This window comes from Aegilops tauschii, chromosome 2 (genome assembly GCF_002575655.3).
Source record: "Aegilops tauschii subsp. strangulata cultivar AL8/78 chromosome 2, Aet v6.0, whole genome shotgun sequence".
NCBI classification, from domain to species: Eukaryota; Viridiplantae; Streptophyta; class Magnoliopsida; order Poales; family Poaceae; genus Aegilops; species Aegilops tauschii.
Window position 1 is genome coordinate 400,133,654 of NC_053036.3, and position 16,212 is coordinate 400,149,865.

The window sequence follows — 16,212 nt, forward strand, 5'->3', positions numbered from 1 at the left end:
CAAGCACCGGTCCACCCACATATCAAATTATCAAAGTAACGAACGCGAATCATATGAGCATGACGAAAACTAACTTGACAATAATTCCCATTTGTCCTCAGGAGAGCTTTGCTTTATATAAGAGTTTGTCCAGGCTTATCCTTTGCTACAAAAGGGATTGAGCCACCTTGCTGCACCTTTGTTACACTTGCTACTTGTTACCCGTTACGAATTATCTTATCATAAAACTATCTGTTACCGATAATTTTAGTGCTTGCAGAAAATACCTTGCTGAAAACCGCTTGTCATTTCCTTCTGCTCCTCGTTGGGTTCTACACTCTTACTTATCGAAAGGAATACGATAGATCCCCTATACCTGTGGGTCATCATGGTGTCTCCTAGATCGGTTAGGTGTCACTTGGGAGCCTCCAATAGATTGTGGAGTTGAACCAAGTAGTTTGTAAGGGTAAGGAGATTGCCTACTTCATTAAGATCTACCCAAGTGAGGCTAATCCTTCGTGGGCGTAAGCCATGATGGAATAGACAAGGTTGCTTATTCGTGGACCCTTCGTGGGTAGAGCCCTCCGTGGACTCGCGCAACCGTTACCTTCCATGGGTTGAAGTCTTCATCAATGTGCATGTACGATAGCACCACATATCAGAACCACGCCAAAAGTCACCGTGTCTTCATTGCGTTTTATTTCTCCGATTCCTCCTTTACATTCATATGCAAAGTCGTTACTTTCCGCTGCTCAACTCTTAGACTTGCATGTGTAGGGTGTACTTGACTTGGTAGAATCGCTGAAACTTGCTGATACGTCTCCAACGTATCTATAATTTTTTATTGTTCCATGCTATTATAGTATCAATCTTGGATGTTTTATATACCATTATATGCAACTGTATATCATTTTTTGGGACTAACCTATTAACTTAGTGCCCAGTGCCAGTTGCTGTTTTTTTTCTTCATGTTTTTGGCTTTTCAGGAAATCAATATCAAACATAGTCCAAACGGAGAAAAAACTTAGGATTAATTTTTTCTGCACCAGAAGAGACCCTAGAAGGTTCGGGAGATGGCCAGACGAGCCATGAGGGAGCGCCAAGCTCGGGAGGCGCCCCCAGGCTTGTGGGCCCCTTGTGGCACCTCCAACCCTAATTCCACCTCTATAAATTCTCAAATATTCCCCTGACATCAGAGAGCCACCCGAAATACTTTTTCCGCGGCCGCAAGTTTCTGTTCCCACAAGATCCCATCAGGAGGCCTTCTCCGGTACTCTGTCGGAGTGGGAATCGATCACGGAGGGGCTCTACATCAACCTTGCTGCCCTTCAGATGATGCATGATTACTTTACCACAGACCTACGGGGCCATAGTTAGTAGCTAGATGGCTTCTTCTCTCTCTTTGATCTTCAATACAATTTTCTCCTTGATGTTCTTGGAGATCTATTTGATGTAATGACTTTTTGCGGTGTGTTTGTTGGGATCCAATGAATTGTGAGTTTATGATCAGTTCTATCCATGAATATTGTTTGAGTTTTCTCTGAACTCTTTTATGCATGATTATTATAGCCTCGTATTTCTTCTCTGATTTATTGGTTTGGTTTGGCCAACTAGATTGATTTATCTTGCCATGGGAAGAGGTGCTTTGTAATGAGTTCGATCTTGTGGTGTTCAATCCCAGTGACAGAAAGGGACATGACAAGTATTGTATCGTTGCTATTAAGGGTAAAAAGATGGGGTTTATTCATATGTGAGTTTACTTTGCCTAGATCATGTCATCTTGCTTAAGGCATTACTCCGTTCTTTATGAACTTAATACTCTAGGTGCATGTTGGATAGCGGTCGATGTGTGAAGTAATAGTAGTACATGCAGAATCGTTTTAGTCAACTTGTCTCAGACGTGATGCCTATATACATGATCATTGCCTTGGATATCATCATAATTATTTGCTTTTCTATCAATTGCCCAACAGTAATTTGTTTACCCGCCGTATGCTATTTTCAAGAGAGAAGCCTCGGTGAAAACTATGGCCCCTAGGTCTACTTTTTATCATATATTAAAACCAAAAATCCCTTGCTGCACTTTTTTATATATTTTTTATTTTGTATTTTTGTTCGATCTATCTATCTATCTATCACCATAAAATTTAATCTCGCAAGTAACAGCTGAGGGATTGACAACCCCTTGTTCGCGTGGGGTGCGAGGATTTGTTATCTTGTGTGTAGGTACTGCTAATGAGGTGTTGCGTAGTTCTCCTACTGGATTGATAACCTTGGTTCTTAACTGAGGGAAATATTTATCTCTATTGTACTGCATCATCCTCTCCTCTTCGAGGAAATCCCAACGCAGCTCACAAGTAGCACTTGCCTACAACTAAAATTGGGAAAAAGATAGGTTTTTATTTTGTTAAGTAGTCTAATCACCCCCCCCCTCTAGACATACTTTTGATCCTACAAACAATTTGAACCAGAGCCCGAAATTAGGCTCTATATGGAGGAAGGCCTCGCAAAATACAATGTATGAGGCGATATGGAGGATGGAGTTAGGGGCCAAATGGTGGAACTAGATCCCGTAAAAATATAGAAGGCTTTGGAGGAAGGGGTGGACAGGAAATCCCAGCCCTCATATGAGGTGGGATATGAACACAATGCGTTTGCCTTCCCGAGGTTCGGGAACTCGGGAGGCAGAGCAGATCTCATCCTGACGAGAGGCGAGCGGCACTTGATCTCATCCGATGATGAGAGGTAGCTGCCCGCCTGAAGTTCAACGATATTGCGAGCGGTGACGGTGGAGCTGATCCGCATACCTCTCTTGCTGCATTCCTTCTCCTTGTCTGCCTCCGCGGTGGCACCCTTTTTCTTGCTGACCATTTTTTGGGACGGGAAGGAGGCGGGAAGGGGATGAGAGGTGGAGTCTGGCTTGCTCTTTGGGTGCTTGGGCTTGGGAGTTTTTGAGTGCTGGAAGCAGGGGGAAGCATAGAATGAATAGATTCATCCACCTCCTTGTATAGGTTGGTAAAAATACCAAGGCCACATCACACGGTGATTCGTCGTTTCCCAGCCACGAAGAGCATTACGTGTGTGCGTGGATCAAGGGATTTTGCTAATGATATTGCCAAAAATCCGGAGCACTTTCCTTTATTGACGGGACGTGCCAATGGAAACGGCCTCGAGCCATGGTAAAGTCAGCAGAATGACTACTGATGGGACCTTTCAGTTCTATAGTATGTGGCAACGATTCAGTTTTTGGTCAAAAGTTGCCAGAGCATGACCCAATCGACCCACCTATGCCAGCACTACAAAACTTTGTTGTTAATCTACCTAGGCTTGGATGGGGTCTTCGGATCCAATAAAAATAAAAGCATAGACGCATCAAGATTGGTGAAGACTTCGGATCCAAGATGTGCTCGAACATGAAATCAGCATAGATGCATCAAGATTGGTGAAGACTTCCAAGCACATCTTGGGTCCGAAGTCTTGAACCCAAAGAGGAGGATTAACCAATTTGCAGAAGACTTCGGATCCAAGATGTGCTCGGACATGAAATCAGCATAGATGCATCAAGATTGGTGAACTCGCCCGCGAAGCCAAATATCAAAGATGAAACAACTCCGAGGAGTTGGTCAATGTCCTCGGCTTGAAGACCAGTTCAGGATCTACTGACGGTGTCCTGGACTAGGGCGTGCTAGCGCCATCGGCCTGCCAGTCACGGACCGGGCCACGGGCCCCAGACAACCGAAGAATGGTCCATATTCACCATGACCCCTAGTGTACTCAAGATGGAATCTTCCAAAGACTTGGCGCACACTTCAAGACATGTTCAAACCATCAGCAAAGCTTATCCCTAGATGTAACCGACCTATTGTAACCCTAGGTACCCCGACCCCTATATAAGCCAAGGGGTTTAGCTCGTAGAGTTAAGTTAGATTCATTCATATGATCTCGAGGTAGATCACCTGTACTTTGTACTCCATCACAATCAATACAATAGAAGCAGGACTTAGGGCTTTACCTCTTTGAGAGGGCCCGAACCTGGGTAAACATCGTGTCTCTTGTTCGTCCTATTACTATCTAGCCAAGATAACCAGCTCGGGACCCCCTACCTGAGATTTTCCGGAATTAACCCCGACACACTGCCTTCCGACGCCCTTTTGCCATAAAATCCCATCTACCCTAACACTTCTTTGTACTTTTCCTTGGATTTTTTCACGGGCTCTACGAGGCAGAATCGAGGGGAGGATTTCTGCGCTCTGGCAAGCTGATTCTGTTGGAGATCCATCCCTCCGGAAGGGGAATTCGAATCCATCGTCATCAAACAAACGGAAGTTGACCCCTAAACATCCTTAAATACAAGTGTTAGACAAGCCAAAAGAATCTTCATTTTCATTTTAACGATCAAGATCACATTGAATCCATAGGCATGCCGATACTACCAAAAGGGGACGAGGATGTGATAATGAGCCTTTTGCTCCACCTGCTTAAAGATCGAACTACAAAAAACTCTTTAAAATCCTTCAAAGATTCCATTATGTCTACCTAGTTCCTTTCATCTCGGTGCTTCCAAAGCACTTCCACTCGGAACCACCGAACCATTTAGATATAGCTGTTATACAATTCCCGTTAGAGCTTCCAACATTCCATTCAGAACCACCAAAGCACATGGTAAAGCTTCTGCTACCATGTCAAAATTCCAAGAAAAATCAGTCGGAACTTCCGAACCTTTAACAGAGAGTGTGCCACCACTGAGGTGTTCACTTTGGAGCCACCGATTGTTTTCATTCGGACCCAACCATTCATTTGAAAGTTGCCAGCTTTGTTCACTTTGGAGCCACCGAGCATTCCAGTCGGAGCCTCCGAGATGCGCAATAAAGTGAGTCATGGTCAGATTTCTGGTCTAGCCTATATATACCCCACCTATCCCATCAGTTCAACTCGAAGCAAATTCCACTCCCATCATATGTTCTGAGAGAGAACTCCACCTCCTTGTGCTAATATGACAACTTCTCATACTGGACTTCAAATAGTTTGTTTTTGCCTTTGTTCTTGCCAACTCTAGGTGAACCCATCTCATCAGCGGTTCGTGTACATTTATCCAAGTCCTGGCTCTCAAGCAATCTCCCCATGCATGGGGCTTAGCTTCTGGTTGCTTCCCTTTGACACTTCACGGAATGTGCATCTCATGGTGCACCTGTCTTGGAACTCCGCCCAAAAATGAGGTTTGGGTAGATTTGTTCATTCGTATGAAATTGGTACGTTTATGGAATCTTTTATGTGAAATAATGTAGCCATTTCCTTTGCTGAATCGAGCGCTAGCAAACGAAAAAACTACGCCAACAACATTTCATTGGGAAGTAGTTCATTCGCGCGAAATGAATGAGTCCTGAGTGTATGAACCTCTACATTGTACATGTTGTTTAGAATAAAGAAAGAGATAATTAAAAAAGATCAACAACAATAAGAAACAAGCACTTAACTGAAAGTCAAATTAAGCCACCGAGGAATAGCGATAACTACATTGATATATCAGTACGCCCGAGTATAGCCGTTTTTAGGTGATTAATGCCTAAGCAACATAGAATGCCGCATTATCTACATGCAGTGAACCGACTAACAAACCCATGCGAAAAAAATAGTATTTGTTGGGAGCGGCATTTTGGCTCTCGGATGCACCTGCACCCGCGGGCGAATAGTAAAATCATTAAAAAAATAGTAGAAAAAACAGTTTTTTTTTGTGATGCGAGATGCTCGTATGCGTGAAGTCCGTGCCAAATTTCGTGGAGTTTGGACATTTCAGTGGCTCTCAGCAAAGAAGACAAATTTCAGACCTGTGAGAAACATTTGAAAACAACAATGTTCGGAGCTAATTTTGTCTTTTTTGCCGCGAGCTCTTCGAATGTCATTTAGTCATGAATTTTTGCACGCACCTGCGGCACTCAAGCATCTTGCATCCTTTTTTTTTGCTACTTTCTTATTTTATTGTTCACTGGGTGCATATGAGCCCGGGCACCGAATTGAAGATTCGATTCTTTTTCCACTATTCAATCATATAGCCAAAAATAAGGGATGCGGAGTATCTTAGCTCAAGCTCAAATGAGCTCGTGTGAATTGTAAAATCTGAAACTATTTTTTTAATCTGATTTTTTGTGTGGCAAATATTGATGAATATTTTGAGTACTTGCAAAGTTTCATCATGGAATAACATTCGTGGAAGTCGTGAAAAAAAAAAACGGTCCAAAAATGTTAACTTCAAAAGCATTTTGTAGCATCGATTTTTTTTGTATAACTTCCACAAATATCATTTCAGAATAAAACTTTGCAAACACTCAAGACTTTCATCAATGTTTCGCACAAAAAAATTCATAATTTTCCGATTTTTTTTACAGTTATTTTTGAATTTACTGTTCATGGCAGGGGCATGTGAGCTGGAGCTAAGAAGATGACTTTTCCATAAATAAGCTCAAAGGATCACTGCCCTGAGCAACTTAGAATCCCGGATTATCTGCGGGTAATGAGCTGACTAACAAACCCGATACAGGCCGATATGATGCCGCAAAGGATCTCAAGCCAAACGCAACGAAAAGAAAACACACACATAACACACTCGCGCACACACATAGGCTAATTCTGAGTAGCCCCGTGAGGCTCGAACGCCTCGCGTTGGACGTCGACTCCATGTACCCCTCTCCAGAGAAAGGAGTTGCGAGGTACTGAGGTCAATGGCACGTGCCGTACGGACCCCTAATTAACGGTCATACACATCGGCCCGCGGGCCGAGCTTAGTAGGCGTCCCAGAGGGACCCGTGCGACCAGCAGTGCGCGGCGTGGTCCATCTCGCTGGCGCCCGTGGCCCACGCTGGCGGCTCCAGCAGCATGGCCTCCGCCATCTCGGCCCATAGCTTGGGCGAGTCGACCTCGAACTCCTCGTCGCTCCCCCTCCCGCCCACCAGCTCCCACCCGGGGCACTCGGCTGCCCCCCGCGCCACCAGCGCCGGCTCGCCCCGCACGAGCTCGGCCGCCTCCGCCGCCGCGGCGCGGACGTCGTCCGGGTGCGAGCTCGCCGGCCGGGGCAGCCGGTCCACTGACCCCGGGAAGTTGAGCTGCGCGTCCCGGCCGCGCAGCCGCAGCGCCGCCACGTCGTGCGCCACCGCCGCCATCTCGGCCGACTCGAAGCTGCCGAGCCATATGCGGGTCTTGGTGCCGGGCTGCCGGATCTCCGACACCCACTTGCCCCATTTCCTCTTCCTCACGCCCCTGTATTGAGATTGGGAGGAGCTCGAGTTCGGAGACTGCTTCTTGCCCGACTCGTCCATCGATCGCTTCTTGCCCAACGTGTCACGACGGAGATGATGGAAGAGTGTGGGATGCAATGCAGAAATGGATGCGATCTTTGTGGGCTTATATAGGAGATGGGGAGTGACGGGGGCACTGTTGCCACAGGATCGGTGTCACTTCATACGTACGCTGGCTACTATGTTAAGCTCATCATTTGCTTTCATGATTGGCGCGCAATAATAATGCCTTCCTGGCAGATACACTGTGGGACGGACGATGGATCGAGTCTGACCACTCCACGGCTGTTGCTCCACATCTTCGTGGACCGAGTGTACATGCATGCATACGCTGTTGCGAAGGACAGCAAAGGACACCCAAAAGTAATTAGCGGTGCTAGCAGCAGGCTCGCTAGCCTTGTCACCAGCAGTAATGGAGCAAGAGTGCACTGAAAACAGGCAACTACTTGCGAAACAGACCATAGGCATCGTCACACGCGGGAGCACCAAATCGGTTGTTGCAATGAAGAAATATCGTTGTCGTTTAAAGAAAGAATTCACGCCTCAAAGCGATCCGTGCAATTAGTCGTCGATCCTTTCGAGTTTGGTTACAAGCCGACGTCGCCAGATTAACTGCGTGATGCTACCCTGAAAAAGAACCGCGTGAGAGCATCTATAATCGGACTTGACAAATTTAACCCTTCAAACGTCCGCGGATAGTGACCGGCCACGTCTTAAAAAATTCATTTCACATCCGGATACCTTAAATTAAAAACCTTGGATCCATATTATTACATGCAACGTAGCGATCTTCGAGCGGAGTTTCGTCCGGTTGCGCTCCCCGCTCGTCCTGCTCCGCCATGGTCATGTCCGGCGGCCGGCTGCGCCCCTTAGAGTGTTGGTTCGGTCTACCACAAGCTACAGTACGTAGGGCATGGGACACGAGCCAGCTCACGGTACTCCAGGCGCCGCCGTATCCCATGCACTACTCTTCCCCGTCAGTGCCCGGAACCCGTTGGGTGCCGGTGGACGTCAGATCGATGATGAATCCATCCTGGAACGAGCCGCGACATCCACCACCATGCGGTTGCGGCGCCCGGACTGGTGCACCATACGGGGCGCCGGAGAATGCGACTCCACCTCGCCGACGTCTACTGCGGCGAGCGCTGCACCCGCATCCCATGCCCGCTGCCGCGCACGGCGGGCACGTCGCACCATGTTTGCATCGGGCGACGCCCACAATGAGTCCATGGCCTCAGCACGCCAACGAAGGGGGTGCGTGTCCGCCACACCTTCCGGACGCCAGACGGACCGCACCACCTCCGGTGAGGCAGCGTCGGCTGCCCTAGCACCGATTCCATGTGCCATTTGAGCGGACGTAATGGATTCCCGACGGAAGCAGTCCGAGCGCGGTCGTGCACGGGCATCCTCCCGGGCACGGCGGAGCGCGAGCAGGACAGCCATCTCCTCCTTGGGGCCGCATTGGATGAGCTCGGGTTCGATGGAGCTGGAGGTGAAGGACTCGGATCCACTGCTTGCCATGCTGGAGACGGCCGGACGAAGCCGGAGACGAGCTTGGGTGGCGGAGGTGAGTGGAGGGGGGTGGAGTGAAGTGGCTAGGGTTAGGTCCCGTGAGCAGATATGAAGAAATATATGTGGGGTCGGATGGATCACCGTGGACCAAGTCCGACATGACGGACGTGCCCGGGCGCCCCCTTATTAATTTCATATTTGGGTTGGATATGAAGGGTGACGATTAGTCCAAGCATTTGAGACGCCCGTCTGGATCAAAATTTTGCAATCGGCGGTTTAGTCGGACGTATAAGGCGGATTTAAGCCGCGCGGCTGTAGATGCTCTGACTACCAGTGACTAGCTTAGGTCGATTGATTGTTATGTAGCCTGGTGTAGGTCCGATGTGGTATGGGTCTTTGAAGGAACAGCCTGGAGCTGGACTATCGTTCTAACTTCTTCTGACAGGCTGAGGGAGACGCGTCGAGATCCGATCGCAGAACATCATTTCTCAGGCACACGTACGGTTGGAGTAGCTTGGCTGTAGCACGGATGATTAGTGATTCAAGACGGGAGGGCTGGATCCAGTCTAAATTGGGAAAGGGGTATGCATCCGTGTGGGACCCTTGACCGTACTACGACACGTGTCAACTTCTGGCCGTACTAAAGATCCCCGGCCGTACGCCCGTACCTCCGTAATCATGCTACGGTGCAATGCCGCATCCGTATGACTGTTTCCTTGGTATACTCGCTAAAACCATCACGATGGCCAGAATATTTTTCGAGCATTATCATTACCCAGGAGGAAGTGCATTGCCAGTGTGGCCCTGTCCTGCAAATTACGCAAAATATAATCTTGTTATACGAACTAAGCACATAATGGGGAAGTGGAGGCACCTTCAAATCAAATAGAGTATCCAAGTTGAAGCATGCATCTAGGCATGATCTGCTCAACAGTGTTGGCGATCAAAGTGGTATAAATACGTGAGGCGGATCCCCATGCGTGCTTGTCGTTGAATAGATTGGCATTACGCGCGTTCGCATGACTAATGAGTTGGGTAACTAATCAATCATTGCGCGGGTAGGACCTTCAAACTACAATACTCCACTACTGGTAGCATTAGGTCTGAGCTAATTATAGGTTAGGTCCAAGCTAATTGTTTTTAGCCTATGAAATATGAAGGAAAGGATCCTACAGAATTCCTACAAAAATTCTGCAAACTAAAGGAGGCATAAGGTTTTTCTAAAGAGTAAAATGCACCATTAGCCCTAAAACTATTCGAGGGGTGTCAAGTTAGTCTTAATACTAAGAAAATGCACATTTGGGCCCTAAAAGTTTGCTAGATGTGTCACCTGCAGTCATATGTGCACTGCATCAGCTTTGACTTGTAGGGGTGGCATGTTAACCATTGCCATGTGGCGACTTTTAGCACAACCCCTCCCCCTTCCCCCAAACGGTCTTCTTTTCTATTTTACGGCCCTCGTCTTTGCACAAAGCCTACGTGAACGTCATCTAGCCATCAATTTGTCCAAGCCATCCATCCCATTCCCACGATTCTCTCGCATGATCCAGTCGCGGCCATCCCATATTTAGCATAGCCAGTTTTGACCTCCCACGTGACAAGCCTGGACCCCCCTCTCCACACGACATCGGCTGCCTCTCCCTAAAGGGAGTGGTGACGGCAGCGCATGTGGGAGGGCAATGGCGGCAGCTAGGTAGGCTCCGACCTCAGTCCTCCTCCTTCCACCATGGCGTGAAAGTCGGGACGGAGCCTTCCTGAGTGGTGAAGTGTTGGAGATATGCCCTAGAGGCAATCATGCGATGATAATATTACTATATGTATTCACGAGTCTTTTGTATCGTCCTCGAACATCATCAATGATCTGTATCAATAAGTATGTGACTTGTTTGTGGAACTATGTATTATATGATGATCGTTCTAATGGTCCCTAGTTGATAAGGTTATGCGAACACATATCCTTGACTAGTATATGACTCGGTTGATAACTATGTTTCACAAGTCATGTGCATGGAGATGCTAAACCAATAGTATGGACTCAGGGATGGTGATCGCCGAGTCGGACAGAACCACTTTGAGACACAGCGATAAATTGTCATCTGTTTGTCTCAAGTACAATGTCTATGCCATGTCCTAGACCTGAGGTCCTCGCATGTTCTCGGGATGAAGACCGACTCACTTAGGGTCTATCAAACGCTACTCCGTAACTGGGTAGTTATAAAGGTAGCTTTCGGGTGAGTCGTGAGGCATGCCGTGAGACATGGTTGACCAAGAGAAGATATGCCCCTCCTATACGGAGATATATTCTCTGGGCCCTCTCGAGTGATTAGGTTCGAAAAGCATGTCCATGCGACTTGAGTTAAATGTTAACCCAGTTCGGGAATCTGTATCACGGTTTCGAGAAGAGAGTGACCACAAGGGCGGCAAGTACTCACCTTGAGCTCGACAACATACATCGTGAGGCAAAAGGAATGTTGCATATGACACATTGTTGAGGTTCGCCAAACGACTTTACGCACACATGGGAGTTGGCATGTTCTGCTAGGAGCCGCTACCAACTATCGATCGACTCCGGTCATGTCCATGTGTATGTGAACCTATATGGTCGCACACTTAAGGGGCTGTAGGCCATTCGGATTGGATCGGACTGGAAAATTGATGTAGACTCCTAGTGGGCTCAAGTGTTGAGCCCACCTCGGAGGTCTATATAAAGGGGAGTAGGCACACCACTTAGGGTAAAACTTTTCCCACCCTCGACAGTCGCCGCCACCACTCCCCACTCCCATGTCGTGCGACCGGACCTAGCCGTCCGCCACCCGATGCTGCACCCCGCACGTGTGGATACCTTGGAGGCATTGCACTTGCGGTGCTCGAACGAACCGTTCGAGGGATCCGCGAGGTACCGTTCGCGGGTCTTCGCTTTTCACGGGAGTCGGCGACGCGAGTAGGAGACGACCCGGGAGATCGACTACATGCATCACCAACTCTACTTCCGCTACGATGACTGCGCGTCTAGTGGTAAACCCGATCCCGTGATCTATTTCCAGCAGCATAATCTTGGGTGCGCGGTAGAAAATTTTATTTGGCGCTAGCGTAGCGTACCGCGTGTTCCGACACGAAGGTAGATGTGTTAGTGTGGTTCCAGCGGTGTGCCAAAGGAGGTCAGCACTCATCACCTCATGACATCCGGGCACCGAGGTGGAATGTGGTTGTCGGAGGTGGAGAGGAAGGTAAGGGAGAGGATGTGTGCAAGGAGGACGACCACAAAATTCAAAGAGATGTCCTTTGGGGGCAGGGGTCGTGCAAAAGGTTGCCACATGTCAGTGGTCAACCCGCCACCTATGCAAGTCAAAGTTGATGCAGTGCAGATAGGACTGCAGGTGACACACTTGGCAAACTTTTAGGGCATAGATATACATTTTCGCAGTATTATGAGAGTAATTTGACACCCTCTAACAATCTTAGGACTTGTGGTGTATTTTACTCTTTTCTAAACAGCCCCTTAATTATATTAATTATCAATAATGCTCTTACAATCAACAATATGACAAAATAGTATGCATAAGTGATGTTCCCTATCAAGTGAAGCGTTTATTTTCATGATTAATCGTGTCTAGACCTTGGAGAGAGAAATGGTGCTTCAAGGCACCGGTGGCGCCGACTCGTGGATTTTGTGCACTGGTAGCCTTCGCTTGCTAGTAATTTAGGCGACCTATTTTCAAGTGCTCCAAGCCCCTTTTTGTGTGTGATATTGTTAAGGTACATATCGTGATCGAGGCCTCACACTTGCATATACACTCACAAGTATTGTAGTAGGTGTGATTTGTTCTAGAGGAGGAAGAAAGGAAACAGAAGAAAAATCCGCCGGCCATTTTGATCCACTGGATGCCCATTTATTCCGGGTCTTCTCCCTTATGTAGTGGTGACGACGATGCAGCTCAAGTCATGGTGGTATTGACCCAGTCAGAGCAAAGGTACCTCCTGTTGGATTGCACGAGCCAAGCTGGCCTGGCGACGACGCGGCCGATCCTAGTCCTTGAGTCTAGTTTCATTTTCGTTGTGCGCCCACTAGTGCAAAAAATTCTAGCTATGGCATGGCAAAAACGGCCTTACTGGCGTGGATGCTCGGTGTCATCAATATGCCATCATTGCTAAAAAGTAGTGGTGGCGTTGGAGCCCATGGCAGCGGTAAGTTCATCTTAACACTGTCGTTCCTTGTTGGCCAACTCCAGCAAATTGATTTTTTGGTAATAAAAATATATTTACTTCACAAACTAAATAATTGTACTTCACAAAAGGTACTAGCTAGTTACTCAATAGATACTTATTAACACAAGATACTCATCAACTTTAAAAGTTAATTAAACTTCACAAAAGTTACTCATCAACTCAAAATGGACTAGCTAGTTAAAGAACTACTCTTCATCAAGGATGACGCTCAGCTGGCGAAGCTTCTTTCTATTGCCCTCTCCATCTTTTTTGGAATGAGTTATGTCCACCTTGAGCTCATTCCTCTCTACCCTGAGGAGTTCTCTCTGATTTAGCTTATCCCTCTCCTCGATCAGCTTATCCTCTCGTACCTCAGCTTATTAGTCTTCTTAACAAGCTGAACACTCTCATTGTGTAGCTCTTTAATCTCCGTCTTTAGTGAGGCATACACCTGTTGCAGGCTATTGATGATATAGTGATGAGTCTCTAAGACATCTTTGTTGAGCATGTCCACATCGTACACCTCCTCGTTGTTGTCTCCAACATTTGCCATGACCTGATGCACTTTAATTTGTTAGAAAAATAAGTAATTTGTTAGATAAAGTAGTTCAACATATGCACTCCTAATTATCTAGCACATGGCTGTTTCTACACATACAAACACATACAATTGAACTAGCATCCATTGAAAGAATGAACTAGCATGCCACACTTTTTCAGTCACATACCCCACTTGTCATAGACTCAACTTCTAGCCAACTTTTGTCACAAGTGTGGCGACCAATTTGGCCACCACAAAAACTGTGGCATGCCACACTTGTGGCACACAAGTGTGGATGGCAACCAAACATGCCATGTGTATCAAAATGCCTAGAGCGTGTTTTGGCACTGATATGGCACTGCTACAACATGTGTATCAAAATGCCTAGAGCAAAACACAAATTATCCAGCACATATGATAGTTTCAACACATGAAAATCATCCATCTATTCAAATTATCTTGCACTGCCAAACTCCTAATTTGGCCTACTCACTTCACATTGTAGTTTCTATTCATTTGACCTACTCACTTAATTCACATTGCAGTTTCTAACTAACTCCTAATTTTCCCTATCTAGTCAAATTATCTTGCACTACCAAACTGAAACCCTACTCACCCACGATGTAGTCAATGTCGTGGAGGGGATGAAGGTGGAGGAGATGAACCCTGTCAGTCCGTCAGCGTCGTCGCCAAAACCCTAGCGATGCAAATCCAACGAAATCAAATCAAACAAAATCAAACCAAATGAAATCAAATGGTTCTATAGTAGGGCGGAGAGAGAGGGAGATTTATGAAGGAAATATGGCCTAGAGGCAATAATAAAGTTGTTATTTATATTTCCTTATATCATGATAAATGTTTATTATTCATGCTAGAATTGTATTAACCGGAAACTTAGTACATGTGTGAATACATAGACAAACAGAGTGTCACTAGTATGCCTCTGCTTGACTAGCTCGTTGAATCAAAGATGGTTAAGTTTCCTAGCCATAGACATGAGTTTTCATTTGATTAACGGGATCACATCATTAGAGAATGATGTGATTGACTTGGCCCATTCCGTTAGCTTAGCACTTCATCGCTTTAGTATATTGCTATTGCTTGCTTCATGACTTATACATGTTCCTATGACTATGAGATTATGCAACTCCTGAATACCGGAGGAACACTTTGTGTGCTACCAAACGTCACAACGTAACTATGTGATTATAAAGGTGCTCTACAGGTGTCTCCGATGGTACTTGTTGAGTTGGCATAGATCAAGATTAGGATTTGTCACTCCGATTGTCGCAGAGATATCTCTGGGCCCTCTCGGTAATGCACATCACTATAAGCCTTGCAAGCAATGTGACTAATGAGTTAGTTGCGGGATGATGCATTACGGAACGAGTAAAGAGACTTGTCGGTAACGAGATTGAACTAGGTATTGAGATACCGACGATCAAAACTCGGGCAAGTAACATACCGATGACAAAGGGAAAAACGTATGTTGTTATGCGGTTTGACCGATAAAGATCTTCGTAGAATATGTGGGAGCCAATATGAGCATCCAGGTTCCACTATTGGTTATTGACCAGAGACGTGTCTCGGTCATGTCTACATAGTTCTCGAACCCGTAGGGTCCGCACGCTTAACGTTCGGTGACGATCGGTATTATGAGTTTATGTGTTTTGATGTACCGAAGGTTGTTCGGAGTCTCGGATATGATCACGGACATGACGAGGAGTCTCGAAATGGTCGACACATAAAGATCGATATATTGGATGACTATGTTTGGACATCGGAATGGTTCCGGGTGAGTTTGGGCATTAACCGCCCGGGGAGTATATGGGCCTTATTGGGCTTTAGGGGAGAGAGAGAGGGGCTGCCTTGGGCAGGATGCGCGCCCCCCAAGGCTTAGTCCGATTCGGACTAGGGTGGAGGGGCGGCACCCCCTCCTTCCTTCTCTTCTCTCTTCCCCTTCCTTCTCTCCTACTCCTACTACTTGGAAGGGGGAATCCTACTCCCGGTGGGAGTAGCACTCCCCAGGGCACGCCATAGTAGAGGGCCGGCCCTCCCCCTCCTCCACTCGTTTATATACGGGGGAGGGGGCACCCCATAGACACACAAGTTGATCATTGATCTCTTAGCCGTGTGCGGTGCCCCCCTCCACCATAATCCAACTCGGTCATATCGTCGTGGTGCTTAGGCGAAGCCCTGCGCCGCTAGCTTCATCATCACCGTCATCACGCCGTCGTGCTGACGAAGCTCTCCCTCGATACTCTGCTGGATCGTGAGTTCGTGGGACGTCACTGAGCTGAACGTGTGCAGATCGCGGAGGTGCCGTACGTTCGGTACTAGGATCGGTCAATCGTGAAGATGTACGACTACATCAACCGCGTTGTCATAACACTTCCGCTTTCGGTCTACGAGGGTACGTGGACAACACTCTCCCCTCTCGTTGCTATGCATCACCATGATCTTGCGTGTGCGTAGGAATTTTTTTGAAATTACTACGTTTCCCAACAGTGGTATCAGAGCCAGGTTTATGCGTAGATGTTATATGCACGAGTAGAACACAAGTGAGTTGTGGGCGATAATAGTCATACTGCTTACCAGCATGTCATACTTTGATTCGGCGGTATTGTTGGATGAAGCGGCCCGGACCGACATTACCCATACGCTTACGCGAGACTGGTTCTACCG

General features: G+C 47.1%; 1 protein-coding gene across 1 annotated transcript; it reads right to left on the reverse strand.

Moving 5' to 3' along the window:
- Positions 1–5,840: 5,840 nt before the first annotated feature.
- Positions 5,841–7,383, reverse strand: LOC109780292 (ethylene-responsive transcription factor ERF022-like). Its single transcript, XM_020338884.4, has one exon. The coding sequence runs from the start codon at positions 7,287–7,289 to the stop codon at positions 6,756–6,758; it is 534 nt and encodes a 177-aa protein (XP_020194473.1). The 5' UTR covers positions 7,290–7,383; the 3' UTR covers positions 5,841–6,755.
- Between the last annotated feature and the right edge of the window lie 8,829 nt (positions 7,384–16,212).